The sequence below is a fragment of the Salvelinus fontinalis genome, chromosome 22, assembly GCF_029448725.1.
Source record: "Salvelinus fontinalis isolate EN_2023a chromosome 22, ASM2944872v1, whole genome shotgun sequence".
NCBI classification, from domain to species: Eukaryota; Metazoa; Chordata; class Actinopteri; order Salmoniformes; family Salmonidae; genus Salvelinus; species Salvelinus fontinalis.
Genome location: NC_074686.1, coordinates 23,740,412 through 23,758,204, shown reverse-complemented (window position 1 = coordinate 23,758,204; position 17,793 = coordinate 23,740,412). Strand labels below are relative to the sequence as shown.

Below are 17,793 nucleotides of genomic sequence, written 5' to 3'. Positions count from 1 at the left end.
TGAATCTGAACAAGGCAGTTAACTTCTCCTTAATAGGGGGCGCCATTTCCACTTTGGAAAAAATAGTGCCCAAATTAAACAGCCTCGTACTCTGTTCTAGATCATATGATATGCATATTATTATTACTATTGGATAGAAAACACTCTGAAGTTTCTAAAACTGTTTGAATTATATCTGTGAGTAAAACAGAACTCATTTGGCAGGCAAACTTCCAAACAGGAAGTGAAAATTCTGAAATGGGTCTCTGTGAAGGGCTGCTCCTATTCAATTGCCTTGTATTTATGGATATGTATGCACTTCATACGCCTTCCACTAGATGTCAACAGGCAGTAGAACATTGAATGAGGTGTCTAGCCTGATGTGGGACCGAATGAGAGCTTTTGGAGTGACAGGTCAGCCATATTGGCAGTATTTTGCTGCGCACCTGGGAGCACCATATAGTTTTCTGCAATGCGTTAGGTAGACACGAAGAAATGCTCCGTCTGGGACGTTATTGGATACATACGAGAAAAACATCCTAAAGATGGATTTTCAACTGAGTTTGACCAGTTTATTCGACTTTTATTATGACTTTTGGAATTTTTCGTTCCATGCGCGAAACTTTCATGGACACGTGAGCACCATTATGCTAGCCAAAGTTGCTAATTCGACAGAAGAAACGGACATTCTAAAACAAAACAACGATTTATTGTGGAACAAGGACTCCTGGCACTGCATTCTGATGAAAGTTCATCAAAGGTAAGAGAATATTTATGATGTTATTTCGTATTTTTGTTGAATATGTTGACTCCAACATGGTGGAGAATGGCTGAGCGATGTCTCAGATTATTGTATGCTGTGCTTTTTACAAAAGTTTTTTTTTTTTAAATCTAACACAGCGTTTGCATTAAGAACCAGTGTATCTTTATTATATGTCCAACATGTATTTTTCAGCAAAGTTTATGATGAGTTTTTCTGTTAGATTATGTGACTCTCCAAAATTTCTCCGGACAATTTGGAGCATTTTTGCGCCATGTTCACAATGTAAAACCAGGATTTGTAGCTATAAATATGCACATTTTCAAACAAAACATAAATGTATTGTATAACATGATGTTATAAGACTGTCATCTGATGAAGTTGTTCAAAGGTTAGTGATTAATTTTATCTCTATTTGTGGGTTTTGTGAAAGCTATCTTTGCGGTGAAAAAATGGCGTTGTGTGTTGCGCTATTGTGGTGAGCTAATATAAATATATGTTGTATTTTCGGTGTAAAACATTTTAAAAATCGGACATGTTGGTTGGATTCACAAGATGATTGAGTGTAGTCTGGCCCAGGAGTGTGAAGGTGAACGGAAAGGCTCTGGAGCAACGAACCGCCCTTGCTGTCTCTGCCTGGCCGGTTCCCCTCTCTCCACTGGGATTCTCTGCCTCTAACCCTATTACAGGGGCTGAGTCACTGGCTTACTGGTGCTCTTTCATGCCGTCCCTAGGAGGGGTGCGTCACTTGAGTGGGTTGAGTTACTGACGTGATCTTCCTGTCTGGGTTGGCGACCCCCCTTGGTTTGTGCTGTGGTGGAGATCTTTGTGGGCTATACTCGGCCTTGTCTCAGGATGGTAAGTTGGTGGTTGAAGTTATCCCTCTAGTGGTGTGGGGGCTGTGCTTTGGCAAAGTGGGTGGGGTTATATCCTTCCTGTTTGGCCCTGTCCGGGGGTATCATCGGATGGGGCCACAGTGTCTCCTGACCCCTCCTGTCTCAGCCTCCAGTATTTATGCTGCAGTAGTTTATGTGTCGGGGGGCTAGGGTCAGTTGGTTATATCTGGAGTACTTCTCCTGTCTTATCTGGTGTCCTGTGTGAATTTAAGTATGCACTCTCTAATTCTCTCCTCTCTTTCTTTCTCTCTCTTGGAGGACCTGAGCCCTAGGACCATGCGTCAGGACTACCGGGCATGATGACTCCTTGCTGTCCCCAGTCCACCTGGCCTTGCTGCTGTTCCAGTTTCAACTGTTCCAGTTTCTGCCTGCGGCTATGGAACACAGACCTGTCCACCGGACGTGCTACCTGTCCCAGACCTGCTGTTTTCAACTCTCTAGAGACCGCAGGAGCGGTAGAGATACTCTTAATGATCGGCTATGAAAAGCCAACTGACAATTACTCCTGATTATTATTTGACCATGCTGGTCATTTATGAACATTTGAACATCTTGGCCATGTTCTGTTATAATCTCCACTCGGCACAGCCAGAAGAGGACTGGCCACCCCTCATAGCCTGGTTCCTCTCTAGGTTTCTTCCTAGGTTTTGGCCTTTCTTGGGAGTTTTTCCTAGCCGCCGTGCTTCTACACCTGCATTGCTTGCTGTTTGGGGTTTTAGGCTGGGTTTCTGTACAGCACTTCGAGATATTAGCTGATGTACGAAGGGCTATATAAAATAAACTTGATTTGATTTGATGTTTATCTTTCATTTGCTGTATTGGACTTGTGATTTCATGAAATTATATTATATGATATTCCCTGTGGCGCTAGGCTAGGCTATGCTAGTCAGCGTTTCTGATGAGGAGGATCCCGGATCCGGGAGGGTGGGTCGGTCGGTAGAGGTTAACCCACTGTTCCCCGGTAGGCCGTCATTGTAAATAAGAATTTGTTCTTAACTGACTTGCCTAGTAAAATAAAGGTTAAATAACTTTTTTTTATTTTTTATATGACAATGTTTGTATTGGTAGTAGTATGAGTTGGGATTATTCCGGTTCATTGATTAGCTAGCTAGCTACATGTCTAAACAAAAGACTCCACTTCGCCAAATGATTACATGACCCATCAAGATAGACAGGTGTGTTTGGGGTGATTACAGTCATCTATTGTAAACTCAGCAAAAAAAGAAACGTCCTCTCACTGTCAACTGCGTTTATTTTCAGCAAACTTAACATGTGTAAATATTTGTATGAACATAACAAGATTCAACAACTGAGACATAAACTGAACAAGTTCCACAGACATGTGACTAATAGAAATGGAATCATGTGTCCCTGAACAAAGGGGTGGGGGTGGGGGGGTCAAAATCAAAAGTAACAGTCAGTATCTGGTGTGGTCACCAGCTGCATTAAGTACTGAAGTGTATCTCCTCATGGACTGCAACAGATTTGCCAGTTCTTGCTGTGAGATGTTACACCACTCTTCCACCAAGGCACCTGCAAGTTCCCGGACATTTCTGGGGGGGAATGGCCCTAGCCCTCACCCTCCCAGACGTGCTCAATGGGATTGAGATCCGGGCTCTTCACTGGCCAAGGCAGAACACTGACATTCCTGTCTTGCAAGAAATCACGAACAGAACGAGCAGTATGGCTGGTGGCATTGTCATGCTGGAGGGTCATGTCAGGATGAGCCTGCGGGAAGGGTACCACATGAGGGAGGAGGATGTCTTCCCTGTAAGGCACAGCATTGAGATTGCCTCCAATGACAACCTCAGTCTGATGATGCTGTGACACACCGCCCCAGACCATGACGGACCCTCCACCTCCAAATTGATCCCGCTCCAGAGTACAGGCCTCGGAGTAACGCTCATTCCTTCGATGATAAACGCGAATCCGAATTCGACGACAACCGCGACTCGTCAGTGAAGATCACTTTTTGCTAGTCCTGTCTGGTCCAGCGACGGTGGGTTTGTGCCCATAGGCGACGTTGTTGCCGGTGATGTCTGGTGAAGACCTGCCTTACAACAGGCCTACAAGCCCTCAGTCCAGCCTCTCTCAGCCTATTGAGGACAGTCTGAGCACTGATGGAGAGATTGTGCATTCCTGGTGTAACTCGGGCAGTTGTTGTTGCCATCCTGTACCTGTCCCGCAGGTGTGATGTTCGGATGTACCGATCCTGTACAGGTGTTGTTACACGTGGTCTGCCACTGTGAGGACGATCAGCTGTCCATACTGTCTCCCTGTAGCGCTGTCTTAGGCGTCTCACAGTACGGACATGGCAATTTATGCCCTGGCCACATATGCAGTCCTCATGCCTCCTTGCAGCATGCCTAAGGCACGTTCACGAGTAGGGACCATGGGCATCTTTCTTTTGGTGTTTTTCAGAGTCAGTAAAAAGGCCTCTTTGGTGTTCTAAGTTATCATAACTGTGGCCTTAATTGCCAACCGTCTATAAGCTGTTAGTGTCTTAACGACCGTTCCACAGGTGCATGTTCATTAATTGTTTATGGTTCATTGAACAAGCATGGGAAACAGTGTTTAAACCCTTTACAACGAAGATCTGTGAAGTTATTTGGATTTTTACGAATTATCTTAGAAAGACAGAGTCCTGAAAAGGGGCTGTTTCTTTTTTTGATGAGATAATTTTATGAACATGTGTACATGTCTAGACAATAGGGACCCATCCACTTCGCTAGATGTTGCTGGGGGGTGGTTATAACATTTCCTTCACATGACCCATCCATTTAGACCAGCGTGTCAGGTAAGAGTCATCTAATAATTATCAAATATTTGTATCTTCACTTCACTGTACCATTTACACCTTCTGTATCCTGTGCATTTGACAAATACACTTAGATTTGATAAAGTGTGTGTTTATGACAGACGGTAATGTGAAGAACAACATGATCTGCACCAAAGTCAGATTAGGATATAGGCCAAGGAATAGATAAAGTATATTTTTACCTGGAGTTTTCCCTTATTGTAGGCTACTACTTTTACCACTTTTAGTCTTGAAATATTTGGTTGTTTACTATTTTCTAGCCCTCAGTCTACTTTTATCCAATGTAAAAAACAAAATTTCAAATGTTGCTCCATAGGACTGAATCCAGGTGGTGGGTCACAAGAGAGAGCTTTCTTGGTGGAGCAAAGGATAAAAGGCCTGGCTTAGGAACTGATGAATTTACGACCGCTCAACACCAGTTGAATATGGCCAGTGTCAGTAAACGTTGGCAAAAATGTGTAATAAAATGTTTGCCAGTAGCACAGTTGCAGTCACCAACGCTCTGGATAACATTACAGCCTAACCAGCTCTGCTAGGGCAAGTAAAATGGTCAGAGTGAGCTGTTCTCTCATTTGTGCCTGGAAGTAGCTAGCAAGCTAGCCAACGTTAACCAGTTAGTTTGGGTGCTTGACTGCTGTTGTTAGGTCAGAACGCTCGGATCAACCCTACCTCTCGGCGAAATAGTCCAGTGTGCGCTCTGAATGCTCAGAGAGCGAAATACTCTGAATTTACGAACAGACTATCTGACAATGATCTGAATTTCTGAATGCCCGAGCACACTCTGGCACTCCAGATTAAATTTACGAACACACACGTAGTATAAACCAGCCTTTAGTCTTGAAATCTTTGGTTGTTTAGTACATAGCCTCACATGTGAATCCTTAAAGAGATGGGTGAGGTTAAAGCTTAAGAAGGTGTGAACGATGCTGAATGGGTGTAGACCAAGAAAAGCTCTCCTGTAGGTCCCAAATATTCAGGGGCCATTTTCTCAAAAGTGAGGTTACAAGTTGATAAACTTTCAAAGCAGAATTACTTTCCCATTGTTCCTCAACGGTAGTGTATGATGTACCATTTTCTAGCTCTGAGTCTCTACTTTGATCCAATGTAAAAAAAAACACAACTGCAAATTTTGCTGCATAAAACCAAATTGAGCCGGTCGGTCACAAATGTCAAAATTAATTTATTGCTAATTGTTTCATTTTTAGCAGCCATATAAAAGTGCGTCACCATCCATCATGTCAGAGTGACATCTGACAAATGTTACGAGTGAAATCAAATAAATGCAGCCTTCCAGCCTTCTCTCAACCCTCTTCAAGAATAATGGGAGTTTCTTCCTCGGGAGAGTAAGTGAACTGCATCCAAGATTTCCGACCATTTTTCTAGGTAATCTACGATTCATGGACCGTCTACGGTATATCTGGGTTCCATCAGGTTTATATGGCCCAGCTTCACATGCACACTACACTGAGTGCACAAAGGGAGCAGCGCGAGCAGGCTCATGTCATCATGGCAGAGATTGGATGAATAGAAAATTTAAAATCGTCCTCAGCGACAATTATATGAATAATTAAATGGATGTTTTGTGCACAAAGGTGATGACTAAAGTGACTTATTAGAAATGTTCAAATTTGACTCTATGGGGATGTCTATGGAAATTGTCTTTCTGGGCCAGATGTCAGTTAAACTACAGTACCGAAGCAAGACTGTAGGATCAGTCGAAACCGTGCTTCCAAACCGGAACCCTGGCCCCTTGGGTGGCATAGCATGGCCCCAGATCTGTTTGTGCTGTATAGCCAATTCCTATGGTCATTGTCAGTGCCAAACATTGAGAATGGCCTGACAGATCTGGAACCAGCAGGCAGTGGTGTGGTGTTCCAGCACTGCAGCCTCTGTCCCCGTCGCTGGCGTGCTGAATGCGGTGCTGACTGTTGTCCCTCCTGTCTCAAAGCGGGGGTCCAGTAAAACTCCCTACTCATCTCTATTAAACACAACCCAGCATCCGACAGCTTCCCTTTCGTTTCATAGTTGCTACCCTCCATTTTATCCCCCCATCCATCCATCCCCCTCCGACGTCGTTTCACATGCCCGCTGAATCAGCTTGGTGTGAAAGCTGTACCATGGTCTTTCATGTCCCTATCTGAATCACATTAAGAGAAAAACAGGGACAGGCCCTAATGAATACATATGACAGGCTGTAGTTGTATATTATATCACAATGTTATGTGAAGCATGGTCTGACTGTCTGCTCACTGTTTACAACAAAGGGAGAACAATGCATTGGAAAGATGTGTATTGTTGTTATTCAGCTACACGGATGAAACTGCAGAGAAAACATGAGACTGTTGATACATGTGTATGGAAGCACACACACACACACACACACACACAATATACACACTTAAGTAGGCAGGCACACACACAAACACGTGAGTGCGCACACACATACACGTAAACACACCCACAAACACAAAGACACACACACACAATCTTTAGGAACTATTATGCCTGCCCAAGTCATATACAATCCATGCAATACAAATCAGCAATTCTTTGTATAACCTACTTCACTAGAAGAATAAGAGGACAATAGGATGGGAGTCAACTAACCTCCTTAGCAATATCTGAAGAAGTTTTTTTACCATCAATATTGTGCTTTACTTATTTGACAATGGCTAGCCCTTAGACCCTTTAAGTGAACGTGTGAATCGTTTGAATGTTTCATCGGCCCTTGGGATTACAGCTTCCAAAGCCACAGCAATATCGATTACAGAAAAAGAAAACAGTCATATTGTACTGTCGTGAACTGTTAGAATTCTATGACTACTATTCCTTTCAAAGGACTGAATCCATACAATATTCTCAAGTTTCTCAAAGATGATCCTCATATTGTGATTTTCAGTTAATAGAAAAAAGTAATGGCATTTTCCAATAACCTTGAAATCTATAGGCCTATACATAATACAGTAGTACCTATGGTAACGAATAGCTGTACATTACTGTCCTGGATGTCTATTATATGATGTAAAACCAACAAATAAAAATAACAATGTCCTTAATATAAAACTAAGCTATACATTTTGAAAAGATTTATCTGTGTGTCTATGTTTTTAGAGCCTGCATTGCACATCATAATATCACTTCTGTATTCATCCTCTCATGTTCAACACAATGCCACTGATCCCTCTACTTTAACACACACACACAAATACACACAAATACACACACACACACAAATACACACACACACACACAAGTACACATGCACACCAACCCCTTCTCATTGTATCCTTCGCACAACAATTAGTATTCCCGCTCATTCTAAAATAAGAAGGCTTGTGTGTGCTAACGTGCTTGCGCATTTCTGCACAAGTGTGTGTGTGTGTGTGTGTGTGTGTGTGTGTGTGTGTGTGTGTGTGTGTGTGTGTGTGTGTATGTGCTTGTGCATGCCTGCACAAGTGTGCGTGTGTGTGTATGGAGCGCAGCTCATAGTGAATAGATTTAATTTAAATCCTTGTGGGTTCCATTGTACTGAATAAATTAATTAATAAAAAACAAAGTTTCAAGGACCTCTTCGGGAAGCTCATCAAATCAAAGTCCAATTTTAACAGGTCCTTATTTAAACATGAGAGAGGGCAAAGTGTTGCAAGATGAGTCCAATGCCACAAGGCTAATGTGCAGTCTATACATATGAAATAGTGGGGGAGATAAAGAAAACCACAATCGGTTCTATCTTGTTTCGCTCCATTGCCTTGGTGATGAATTCAAGCGAGTCTGTTATCGGGGTAATTTGCAACACACACACACACCCTCTGTGCATGAATGGCAAATGGTTTTCTAATTGCATTGAAATGCTAATCAAATGCACCTTGTGTGTGGTGATTAATGACCGTGATGAGTTACTTATACTTTAATGTTCAAGATGATTTAATTACGTAGCACACACACACGCGTACACACACTCACTTATGACCTTTTCTATTAGTGATCACACCACAGATAAGTCTTATCAATGACAAAGGGTACACTGCCCTAGCTACTACACCTGGAGAATAGTATAAATCCATGGAATACAGTTACAGCATTCTCTGTTCTCTCTCATGTAAGGTGTTCAGACAAACACACACACACACACAAACCTTTCATACGATATATGCAGTCTGCACATATAACAGTTCAGCTAAACCATCAATTGAGATGATCAAAATGAGGTAAAAACTGAAATATGAGGATTTAACAACAATGTCATGAAAGCAAAGCCATACCTACGGTTTTCACTGCAGACAAATTTGATGGTGCAAATGTAGAACTGAAATTTGCATCTACAAACCATTTAAAATGAAGAAAAATTGTAAATGATGGTTATTATTTTAAATATGATGTATTGATTTATTATCATTTCATTCATTATGTATTCTTACAGTGATTATTGTTTTATAAATAGGAATATATTTTACGTGGGATTAAATCTGTTTTGCCAGATAAACAAATTATCAATACTTGATATGGCATAAAAAGACAAAATACAAACAAATCTAATTAAACAAATAAAGAGAGGCTATTCATATTGTTGAGATGAATTGCTTAGTTTAAACAATGGAGAGAGTAGCCTACTGTAGGAGCGCAGGGAAGTGGGGTGAGTAGCAGTAGCCACCTTTTCCACTTTCGCTGCTACTGATAAGGGCCACTTCGCTGTGATTTGTGCCTCTAGCAAACACGTCCTGGGAAGTGTTGTGAAGTGACAGACAGCATGGCAGCTTAACATTATCTGCTCTCTGGTCATTAAACTATCAAAATAAATCAAGTGTAGGGGCTGGGCCAGGGAGAGAGCATAAACAAACACTTGACTTGCCGGCGATCGTGCTTTTTGGGAGGGGGCTCAGGCAAACACACACAGATAAGCTAAGTATTCCATAACCTAAGGTTATTATCTAGCTGCAAACCACTGACTTGAATGTGTGATAGGATAGACAGGCTAGCCTGCTTCTGTGAGTCAGTGTGTAAAAAAATGCTTTTTTAGCAATGTTCTGTATATGAAGTGTATAAAAAGAGTGTGTGCTGTGTGCCATCATTCTTGTCAGAAAAAAAGGGTCTCTCATAGACCGTATAAAACAGGTCTGTCTATAGCCATGGAACAGGCCGTTCAGAATGCACAGGTTGACATTTTCCAATTGTAGCCAGCTAACCTTTTTGAAAAGGACATTTATCTAATTCAGTGTCAGAGAGAGAGAATACATTTTTGATTGTTTATTTCACTTTTGTTTATGATCTATTTCACTTGCTTTGACAATGTTAACATATGTTTTCCATGCCAATAAAGCCCTTTGAATTGAATTGAATTGAGAGAGAGAAACCATTTCAGAGACACATATTTATCTCAGATTACACAGACCCACAATGAATTTTGAAAACAAATCCAATCATTTAAAAAAATATATATTTTATTGAATATCCGAAACATACAATATACTTGCAGTGAAGCCGCTCAACAACTACACCACACCAGTCATCCAACAGACTCCCATTCAGAGCGACACACAGAAGCATCCAGGGTCAATGCCCTGCTCAAGGGCACGATGACAGATCTCCCACCAGGCCAAAAAACGTGAACCCGAACCCTCCAAGATTCCCGCACAGTTCCCCAATAGCTATCCCTCAACCATTCGAGACCCCTCCCACAGTCCCCCCAGAAGAAAAAACATCTATAAAAAATACAATTAATTCCATTCCCCACCCCCAAGAACCCCCCAATGCACCAACAACCAAGGGAAAAAAGAAAAGAAAAAAAGGAAAAAACCAAGGATATCAAGGACAACTCAAATCAAAACAGTAATGCCGAATGTATATGTTTGTGTGCATGTCTGGCACTATTACATGTATGTGTGTGTTCTTGTATGTGTTTGAATGAATTATTGAATTATTGAATTATTGAATGAATTATTTGAATGAGAGTGTGTGTATATGCATGTGTACAAACACCTGCACAGCATAAGCCTCAGGCAAACCAGCATTAGCTGTAAAAACACTGCCCAACAATTCCAATCTTGATAAACTTGTCAAGGCAGAGGGAGGGAGGTGTCGAAGCAGAGGGAGGGAGGTGTCAAGGCAGAGGGAGGGAGGTGTCAAGGCAGAGGGAGGGAGGTGTCAAGGCAGAGGGAGGGAGGTGTCAAGGCAGAGGGAGGGAGGTGTCAAGGCAGAGGGAGGGAGGTGTCAAGGCAGAGGGAGGGAGGTGTCGAAGCAGAGGGAGGGAGGTGTCAAGGCAGAGGGAGGGAGGTGTCAAGGCAGAGGGAGGGAGGTGTCAAGGCAGAGGGAGGGAGGTGTCGAAGCAGAGGGAGGGAGGTGTCAAGGCAGAGGGAGGGAGGTGTCAAGGCAGAGGGAGGGAGGTGTCAAGGCAGAGGGAGGGAGGTGTCAAGGCAGAGGGAGGGAGGTGTCAAGGCAGAGGGAGGGATGTGTCAAGGCAGAGGGAGGGAGGTGTCAAGGCAGAGGGAGGGAGGTGTCAAGGCAGAGGGAGGGAGGTGTCAAGGCAGAGGGAGGGAGGTGTCAAGGCAGAGGGAGGGATGTGTCAAGGCAGAGGGAGGGAGGTGTCAAGGCACAGCTTGCCCATGTTTACTCTGTACATTCCTCAACCCCATGTAGGGACCTGGGGATCACATACTGTCTGTGTCCCAAATGGCACCCTATTCCCCATAGAGCTCTGGTCAAAATAAATACACAATGTAGAGAGTAGGGTGGCATTTGAGACATCGCACCTGAACATACATCAGCCTGCTGTAGGGAGCTGTTTCCACATCCAGAATGTATTAACCAAGTGGGTACAGATGAAATATGACAAGGCTAGGACTAGGAGGAACACTTCAAGCATAGGGCCATGTCACAGTGACAGGACAAAAAAAAGTGAGTTGTTACAAATTAACTCAATGGCTGCTCTACAAGTCATTTGAGAACATTTCTGTAAAATAAATTATGGCCAATAAAGTATTTATTCTCTTCTATTGTTTAATTCTTGAAGAAGTTTTCTAACTAGTCACTTAACACTCAGAGAAAGGTACACCCTACAACACTCTTTATGGCACATTAGGGTGATTTAGGAGGCAATGATGGGGGTGTGGGAGTCACAAGTGAAGTGTGTGTGTGTGTGTGTGTGTGTGTGTGTGTGTGTGTGTGTGTGTGTGTGTGTGTGTGTGTGTGTGTGTGTGTGTGTGTGTGTGTGTGTGTGTGTGTGTGTGTTGGGCATATTTCATGTCTGGTCATTAAGCATATTAGACAAGAGGAAATGAGAAGACAGGAAACACTGTGAGGAAGGGTGCATGGACACAATATAAAGAGATAATCAGAGAGATAGCGGGATCAATCGGACAAGCCAGGCACATCATGGCTATTATAATTTGATTATGTCATTGTTATGATAGGCTACAGTTATTAGGCTACTAGGCTGTTGACACATGAAATGAAAGGGAAGGGAACAAAAGTGAACCTACACTGTGCGCTCCGGCGGTGTTGCCAGTCTCTCTGAGCGAGCCCGCTGAAGCACGCTTTCAGTGCCTTCTCTTGCAGCATGCACGAAGAGGGACGCGAAGTGTAGAAATCCAACATTTGTCCCGGACTCACCGCTAGCACATCCATACAGTCAAACATGATGTCCCTTAGTCGCAACAGTCACCCTGTTATTGTGTGCCTTTAAAGGGTCATTGAGGTGTGGGTAAGAATCGCAAACATAAGTGCACACAACTCCATCAAATTCGACCCTTTTTTGGCACGTAAAATCTTGGTCTTCTTCCTAGACTAAAACAATCAAGAACTATGACAGACAACACCGCTAAAAGCTTGTAATTGACCTAAATTATGATTTGCCATTTTCCTCCGGAGTCCGGTTGTTGTAATGAGAAGGTGTCAGTCAGCTCCGTAACGTCCCAACGTGTTTATCGTATAAATGTTTTGCACGGTCCCGTCCCGTGCGGTGCCATTAACAACACCGTCCTCGCTCGAGCCCGCCGTATTGAAAATATTTTTCTTATAAATATCACAGATCGCGTTTTAAAACCACGTCTCCCCGTTCGGAAAACGAATGGGTTATCCTGCCTCCATGCAGCTCATTTCCTACTAGTTTGGACACAGGGAATGAAAGATTGAATTGCCTAATATATGCGAGTGAACTTTCTATGAACCCATCCGAGGCAGCTAACCTTCAAATGACCCAACCAGTTTGACATCACCAAGTCCCAGGATTCTCACACACCGTGCAGCGCGAGCCTCACAACCAGCAGCAGCGCAGCAGCGCGAGCCAGGCAGAAAGATAAAAGGCAGGCAGCTCGAGCTCACAGCGCATAACATTCTTTTCCCTCGAAAGAACGATATACACTATATTTTCTTGCGATAAAAACACATGTCTAAATTCATGAAAAGTTTCATTTGATTTATGAATCTCAAATGAAGCGTCCAAGTAGCTCACTTCGATTTGTTCACAATCTAGCCTACCACCTAGGCTATTACAGTGTATCAGAACAAAATTATAGTCTACAAATGTTTCAAAGACAATACATTTTATGTGTCAATAAAAACGAAACTAAGCAATCTGATAAAGAAAAATATTTAAAAAACACAAATTGTGTTTAATTTTACTGCGATCAACTATGGGTAATTGCAACATTGTAACAATGTTTGAATAACATTTCGACATTTCGAGTATTACAAACACATCTTACATTGTAACTCAAGTCAAATCTCATGCACTTGTTTGGTCCTAGCCAGCTTCAGAAAGGGCATGAACCTTGCATTGTAACTCAAGTCAAGTCTCATGCACTTGTTTGGTCCTAGCCTACTTCAGAAAGGGCATGAACCATGAAAGGAAGGGGAAAGGGGGATACATGGTGAAGAAGTATGTGATTATAGAAATTCCATATAGTGCAAAGCTATGTAGCCTAGGCATAGCCGCATGAAGTATGGGTGCTGAGAGTGCTGCAGCACCCCCTGAAAAATAATTATATATATTTTTTTAATATATATATATTTGGGGGAAAAAATATTTTTTCCCAAACAGAGAAAAAGTACCAGTCAAAAGTTTGGACACAGCTACTCATTCAAGGATTTCTCTTTATTTGAATTTTTCTACATTGTAGAATAATAGTGAAGACATCAAAACGATGAAATGACACATACGGAATCATGTAGTAACCAAAAAAGTGTTAAACAAATCCAAATAGATTTTAGATTCTTCAAAGTTTGCCTTGATGACAGCTTTGCACACTCTTGGCGTTCTCTCAACCAGCTTCATGAGGAATGCTATTCCAAAAGTCTTGAAGGAGTTCCCACATATGCTGCTTTTCCTTCACTCTGCGGTCCAACTCATCCCAAACCATCTCAATGTGAGGTCAGGTGATTGTGGAGGCCAAGTCATCTGACACAGCACTCCATCACTCTCCTTCTTGGTCAAATAGCCCTTACACAGGCTGGAGGTGTGTTGGGTCATTGTCCTGTTGAAAAACAAAGTATAATCCCACTAAGCGCAAACCAGATGGGATGGCATATCACTGCAGAACTGTGGTAGCCATGCTGGTTAAGTGTGCCTTGAATTCTAAATAAATCACTGACAGTGTCACCAGCAAAGCACCCTCACACCATCACACCTCTTCTTCCATGCTTCACAGTGGGAACCACACATGCAGAGATAATCCATTCACCTACTCTGCGTATCACAAAGACATGGCGGTTGGAACCAAACATCTCAAATTTGGACTCATCAGACCAAAGGACAGATTTCCACAGGTCTAATGTCCATTGCTCGTGTCTTGATTCACACATCCTCATCTGAACAGTTGATGTTGAGATGTGTCTGTTACTTGAACTCTGTGAAGCATTTATTTCGGCTGCAATTTCTGAGGCTGGTAAATCTAATGAACTTATCTTCTGCAGCAGAGGTAACTCTGGGTTTTCCTTTCTTGTGGTGGTCCTCATGAGAGCCAGTTTCATCATAGCGCTTGATGGTTTTTGCAACTACACTTGAAGACACTTTCAAAGTTCTTGAAATGTACCACATTGACTAACCTTCATGTCTCAAAGTAATGATGGACTGTCATTTCTCTTTGCTTATTTGAGCTGTTCTTGCCATAATATGGACTTGGTCTTTTACCAAATAGGGCTATCTTCTGTATGCCACCCATACCTTGTCACAACACAACTGATTGCCTTAAGGAAAGAAATTCCACAAATTCACTTTTAACAAGGCACACCTTAATTGAAATACATTCCAGGTGACTAACTCATGAAGGTGGTTGAGAGAATGCCAAGAGTGTGCAAAGCTGTCATCAAGGCAAAGGGTGGCTACATATAAAAAATATTTGGATTTGTTTAACACTTTTTTGGTTACTACATGATTCCATATGTGTTATTTCACAGTTTTGACGTCTTCACTACTGTTCTACAACGTAAAAAATAGTGAAAATAAAGAAAAACCCTGTCTGTAGCATGGGAAAAAACATATTTTCAGCATCTCCACTTTGGCAAAAAAAGGTAGCTGTATAATTAAGAACAATATCTTGCAGGATTCAATAGTTGGAATTGTAAGAGTTGTTGCCCTGTCCCTTTCTCTGCGATTGTCATTCTAATATAATCCCGTAAGAACAAAACCCTGTCATCAAACATTTACATCAAAAGGCGCAAAGTTATGGGCAAAGACACAAAACATCCACATCAAAGTAAATATTTTTCTTGATCAAATAACATGGAAAACAGCCACTTTTTGTGCAGTATTAATTTACCATCCTTACAAACCACTTAATGTAAATATACATTACTGTATTGTACATAGGCTTGTCATCTAGGGTTGTACATGTAGACTTTCCATCACCATGAAGAAAAACAATGGACAGTCCAGTAATTGAGTACATTGAGACATCATGTGGTTTGTGATGATGTGGCTAAGTTGGTAGAGCACGGTGCTTGCAATGCCAGGGTTGTGGGTTCGGGTGACCAGTATGAAAATGTATGCACTCACTACTGTAAGTTGCTCTGAATAAGAGCATCTACTAAAATGGAAAAGGAATGAATGGACCATTTCAGTTTTCATAGAAATAAGTTGCATTTGCAAAGTATTTCAAGAAACTGTAAAACATATATCGAGCAAGTATTTTTATATTACACAAGTATTATCAGATTAACTGTTTTGTACAGATAATTGTCAGACTCAAGTTACAAATGCTGGTAAACACTCAAATATATTTTGTTTAAAAAAAATGAACAAAAGTAGGGCGCTGGGCCTTTACTAGTTCTGTATTAGCAGAACCCATATAGACGTCTTCAGCACGGGCAATGGTTTTTTTCTGCATCCACCACAGCCCCAAAACTACTTACCGTAGGCTATGAGCCTAGGCTTTTTTGACTGCAAAGCAAAAAGCCGACTTCGCTCCTGCTGTTTTTTAAATTATTATTTTATGACAAATAGTTACTTGAAAAATGGTTATGTTGACATGAAAACAACAGGCATGTGGGTAACAGAACTGATAAAGTAAAGTGTCAGTTGTTTATCTCACATGTGCATTAGTGCAGCAATAAGAATGATTGAACTACCATTTGAAATCCGTAGTAGAATTAGGAAAGTTAAATCTGAATCTTTATGACTCTATTTGTTTCTCGGGTACTTAATGTATGCATTATGTGCACTGTTACAGGCAGGGACTTTTACATTCATCTAAATCCTATCATTGCATAAAATAAGTTTGTAATTGATAAAATATGAATAATACTGTAGTTTGAGTGTTTGGCACGTTATGTTGTTTGTGATCAAAAGAAGAGGATACACTCAACTATGACATTTATGGAATTTATGTTTTTCAAAATGACCAATGTGCGTTGAAATAACTCATCCTACAGTTCAGAAAAAATCTTTAGGAAGAATAAGAAATATTGGTCCTTTGTGGTTGTTTGGGGAAGGGGTGCACTATGGATCCTAAAATGAGAGTCAGTTTGAAGTTTTCCTTTCTCTCCTTTTGTCTCAAATTCTCTCTCTCTTCTCTTTGTCATGAAATCGTGAGCAGTAGGAGTCTGAACCTCACAACGACTATCTAAACATCCCATTAGCCATCTCTCTAACCCTGCATGTGTCACACACACACACTTAATCCTGCTATCTCTCTGATCATCTCTTTATATTGTGTCCATGCACCCTTCCTCACAGTGTTTCCTGTCTTCTCATTTCCTCTCATCAAATATGCTTAATGACCACACATGAAATATGCCCAACACACACACAAACACACAGTGGAGGCTGCTGAGGGGAGGACGGCTCACAATAATGGCTGGAACGGAGTGAATGGAATGGCAATGAACACATAGAAACCATGTGTTTAATACCATTCCACACATTCCGCTCCAGCCATTACCACGAGTCCGTCCTCCCCAATTACGGTGCCACTAACCTCCTCTGAAGGAGTTGGTGTATGTGTGACACACACATACACCAACTCCTTCAGAGACCCAACATAACTAATATCCCTGCTCCCCACGTCTCTCTCTGTTTTTAGAGCTACAATCCGTAATTCATATTTCCGTGAATATAAATCATGTATAGAAATAGCCATTGAACAGCAGTAACTATTGCAGATAACACCTTTAAGCTGATATCGTTATAAAAATATAATGATTTCCTTGTTGTACCAGAGTTGCTTAGGGTCTAATTCATTATCCTGCTATAGGCCACTTCTGAGCTTTACTTCCTTGAATGTTGAGGGAGGAGGTGTAGCTTGTTAATGAGCCCATTATACAGTACTACCCTAGTGGGTGGGTGATCCGTTGTGGTAGAATCATAACGTTATACAATGCTATTATATTCCGTTCTGTTATGTAGAATACTATCATTATGTGCTCTTGCAGCCAATGATTCAGCTTTGACCTAACTTTATTAAACAAATGCCATTCGCCAGAGTAGCCTGTTTTCTGGGCAGTCGAACGTGTGGAGCAGAGACTGTGCATGAAGTATAGAATCCCACACATGCGCAGAAGCTTTGGACCTAGCTGTCGGAAAGAGAGGTCTAGAGAAGTCAGATCCGCAGCCCCTCCAAAATAATAATTAGCTCATTAGTCATTCCTTCAACTTGGTGACTTAAAATATCCTGACTTAAAATGTGCCTGATTATCATATTAAAGCACCATAAAAAAGTCAGTATTTCTATTTTACATGTAATTTCAACTACAATATAAGCTCAATTAAAACTAGGTTTGGGGTCAATTCATTATTAAATTCATTTTTCAATTGAGGACGTGAAGTGAATTGAATTTACTTAATTCATAAATTGAAAAATCCTAAGTGACAAATGGGTGAACTTTATTTCACCAGCTGGCTTGACTAAAAT

At 41.6% G+C, this 17,793-nt stretch overlaps 1 protein-coding gene across 2 annotated transcripts in view; it reads right to left on the bottom strand.

The window, feature by feature from the left end:
• LOC129820063 (retinoic acid receptor beta-like) overlaps positions 1-17,793 on the bottom strand; it is a 240,993-nt gene that overhangs the window by 92,337 nt on the left and 130,863 nt on the right. The window contains exon 1 of one of the 2 annotated variants that reach the window (XM_055876893.1): positions 11,929-12,709. The exons of the other annotated variant lie outside the window; for it this stretch is intronic. Coding sequence (XP_055732868.1) covers positions 11,929-12,085 — 157 coding nt within the window. The 5' untranslated portion in view covers positions 12,086-12,709. Of the gene's footprint in view, positions 1-11,928; positions 12,710-17,793 lie in introns of those variants that run through there. 2 annotated transcript variants of the gene reach the window in all.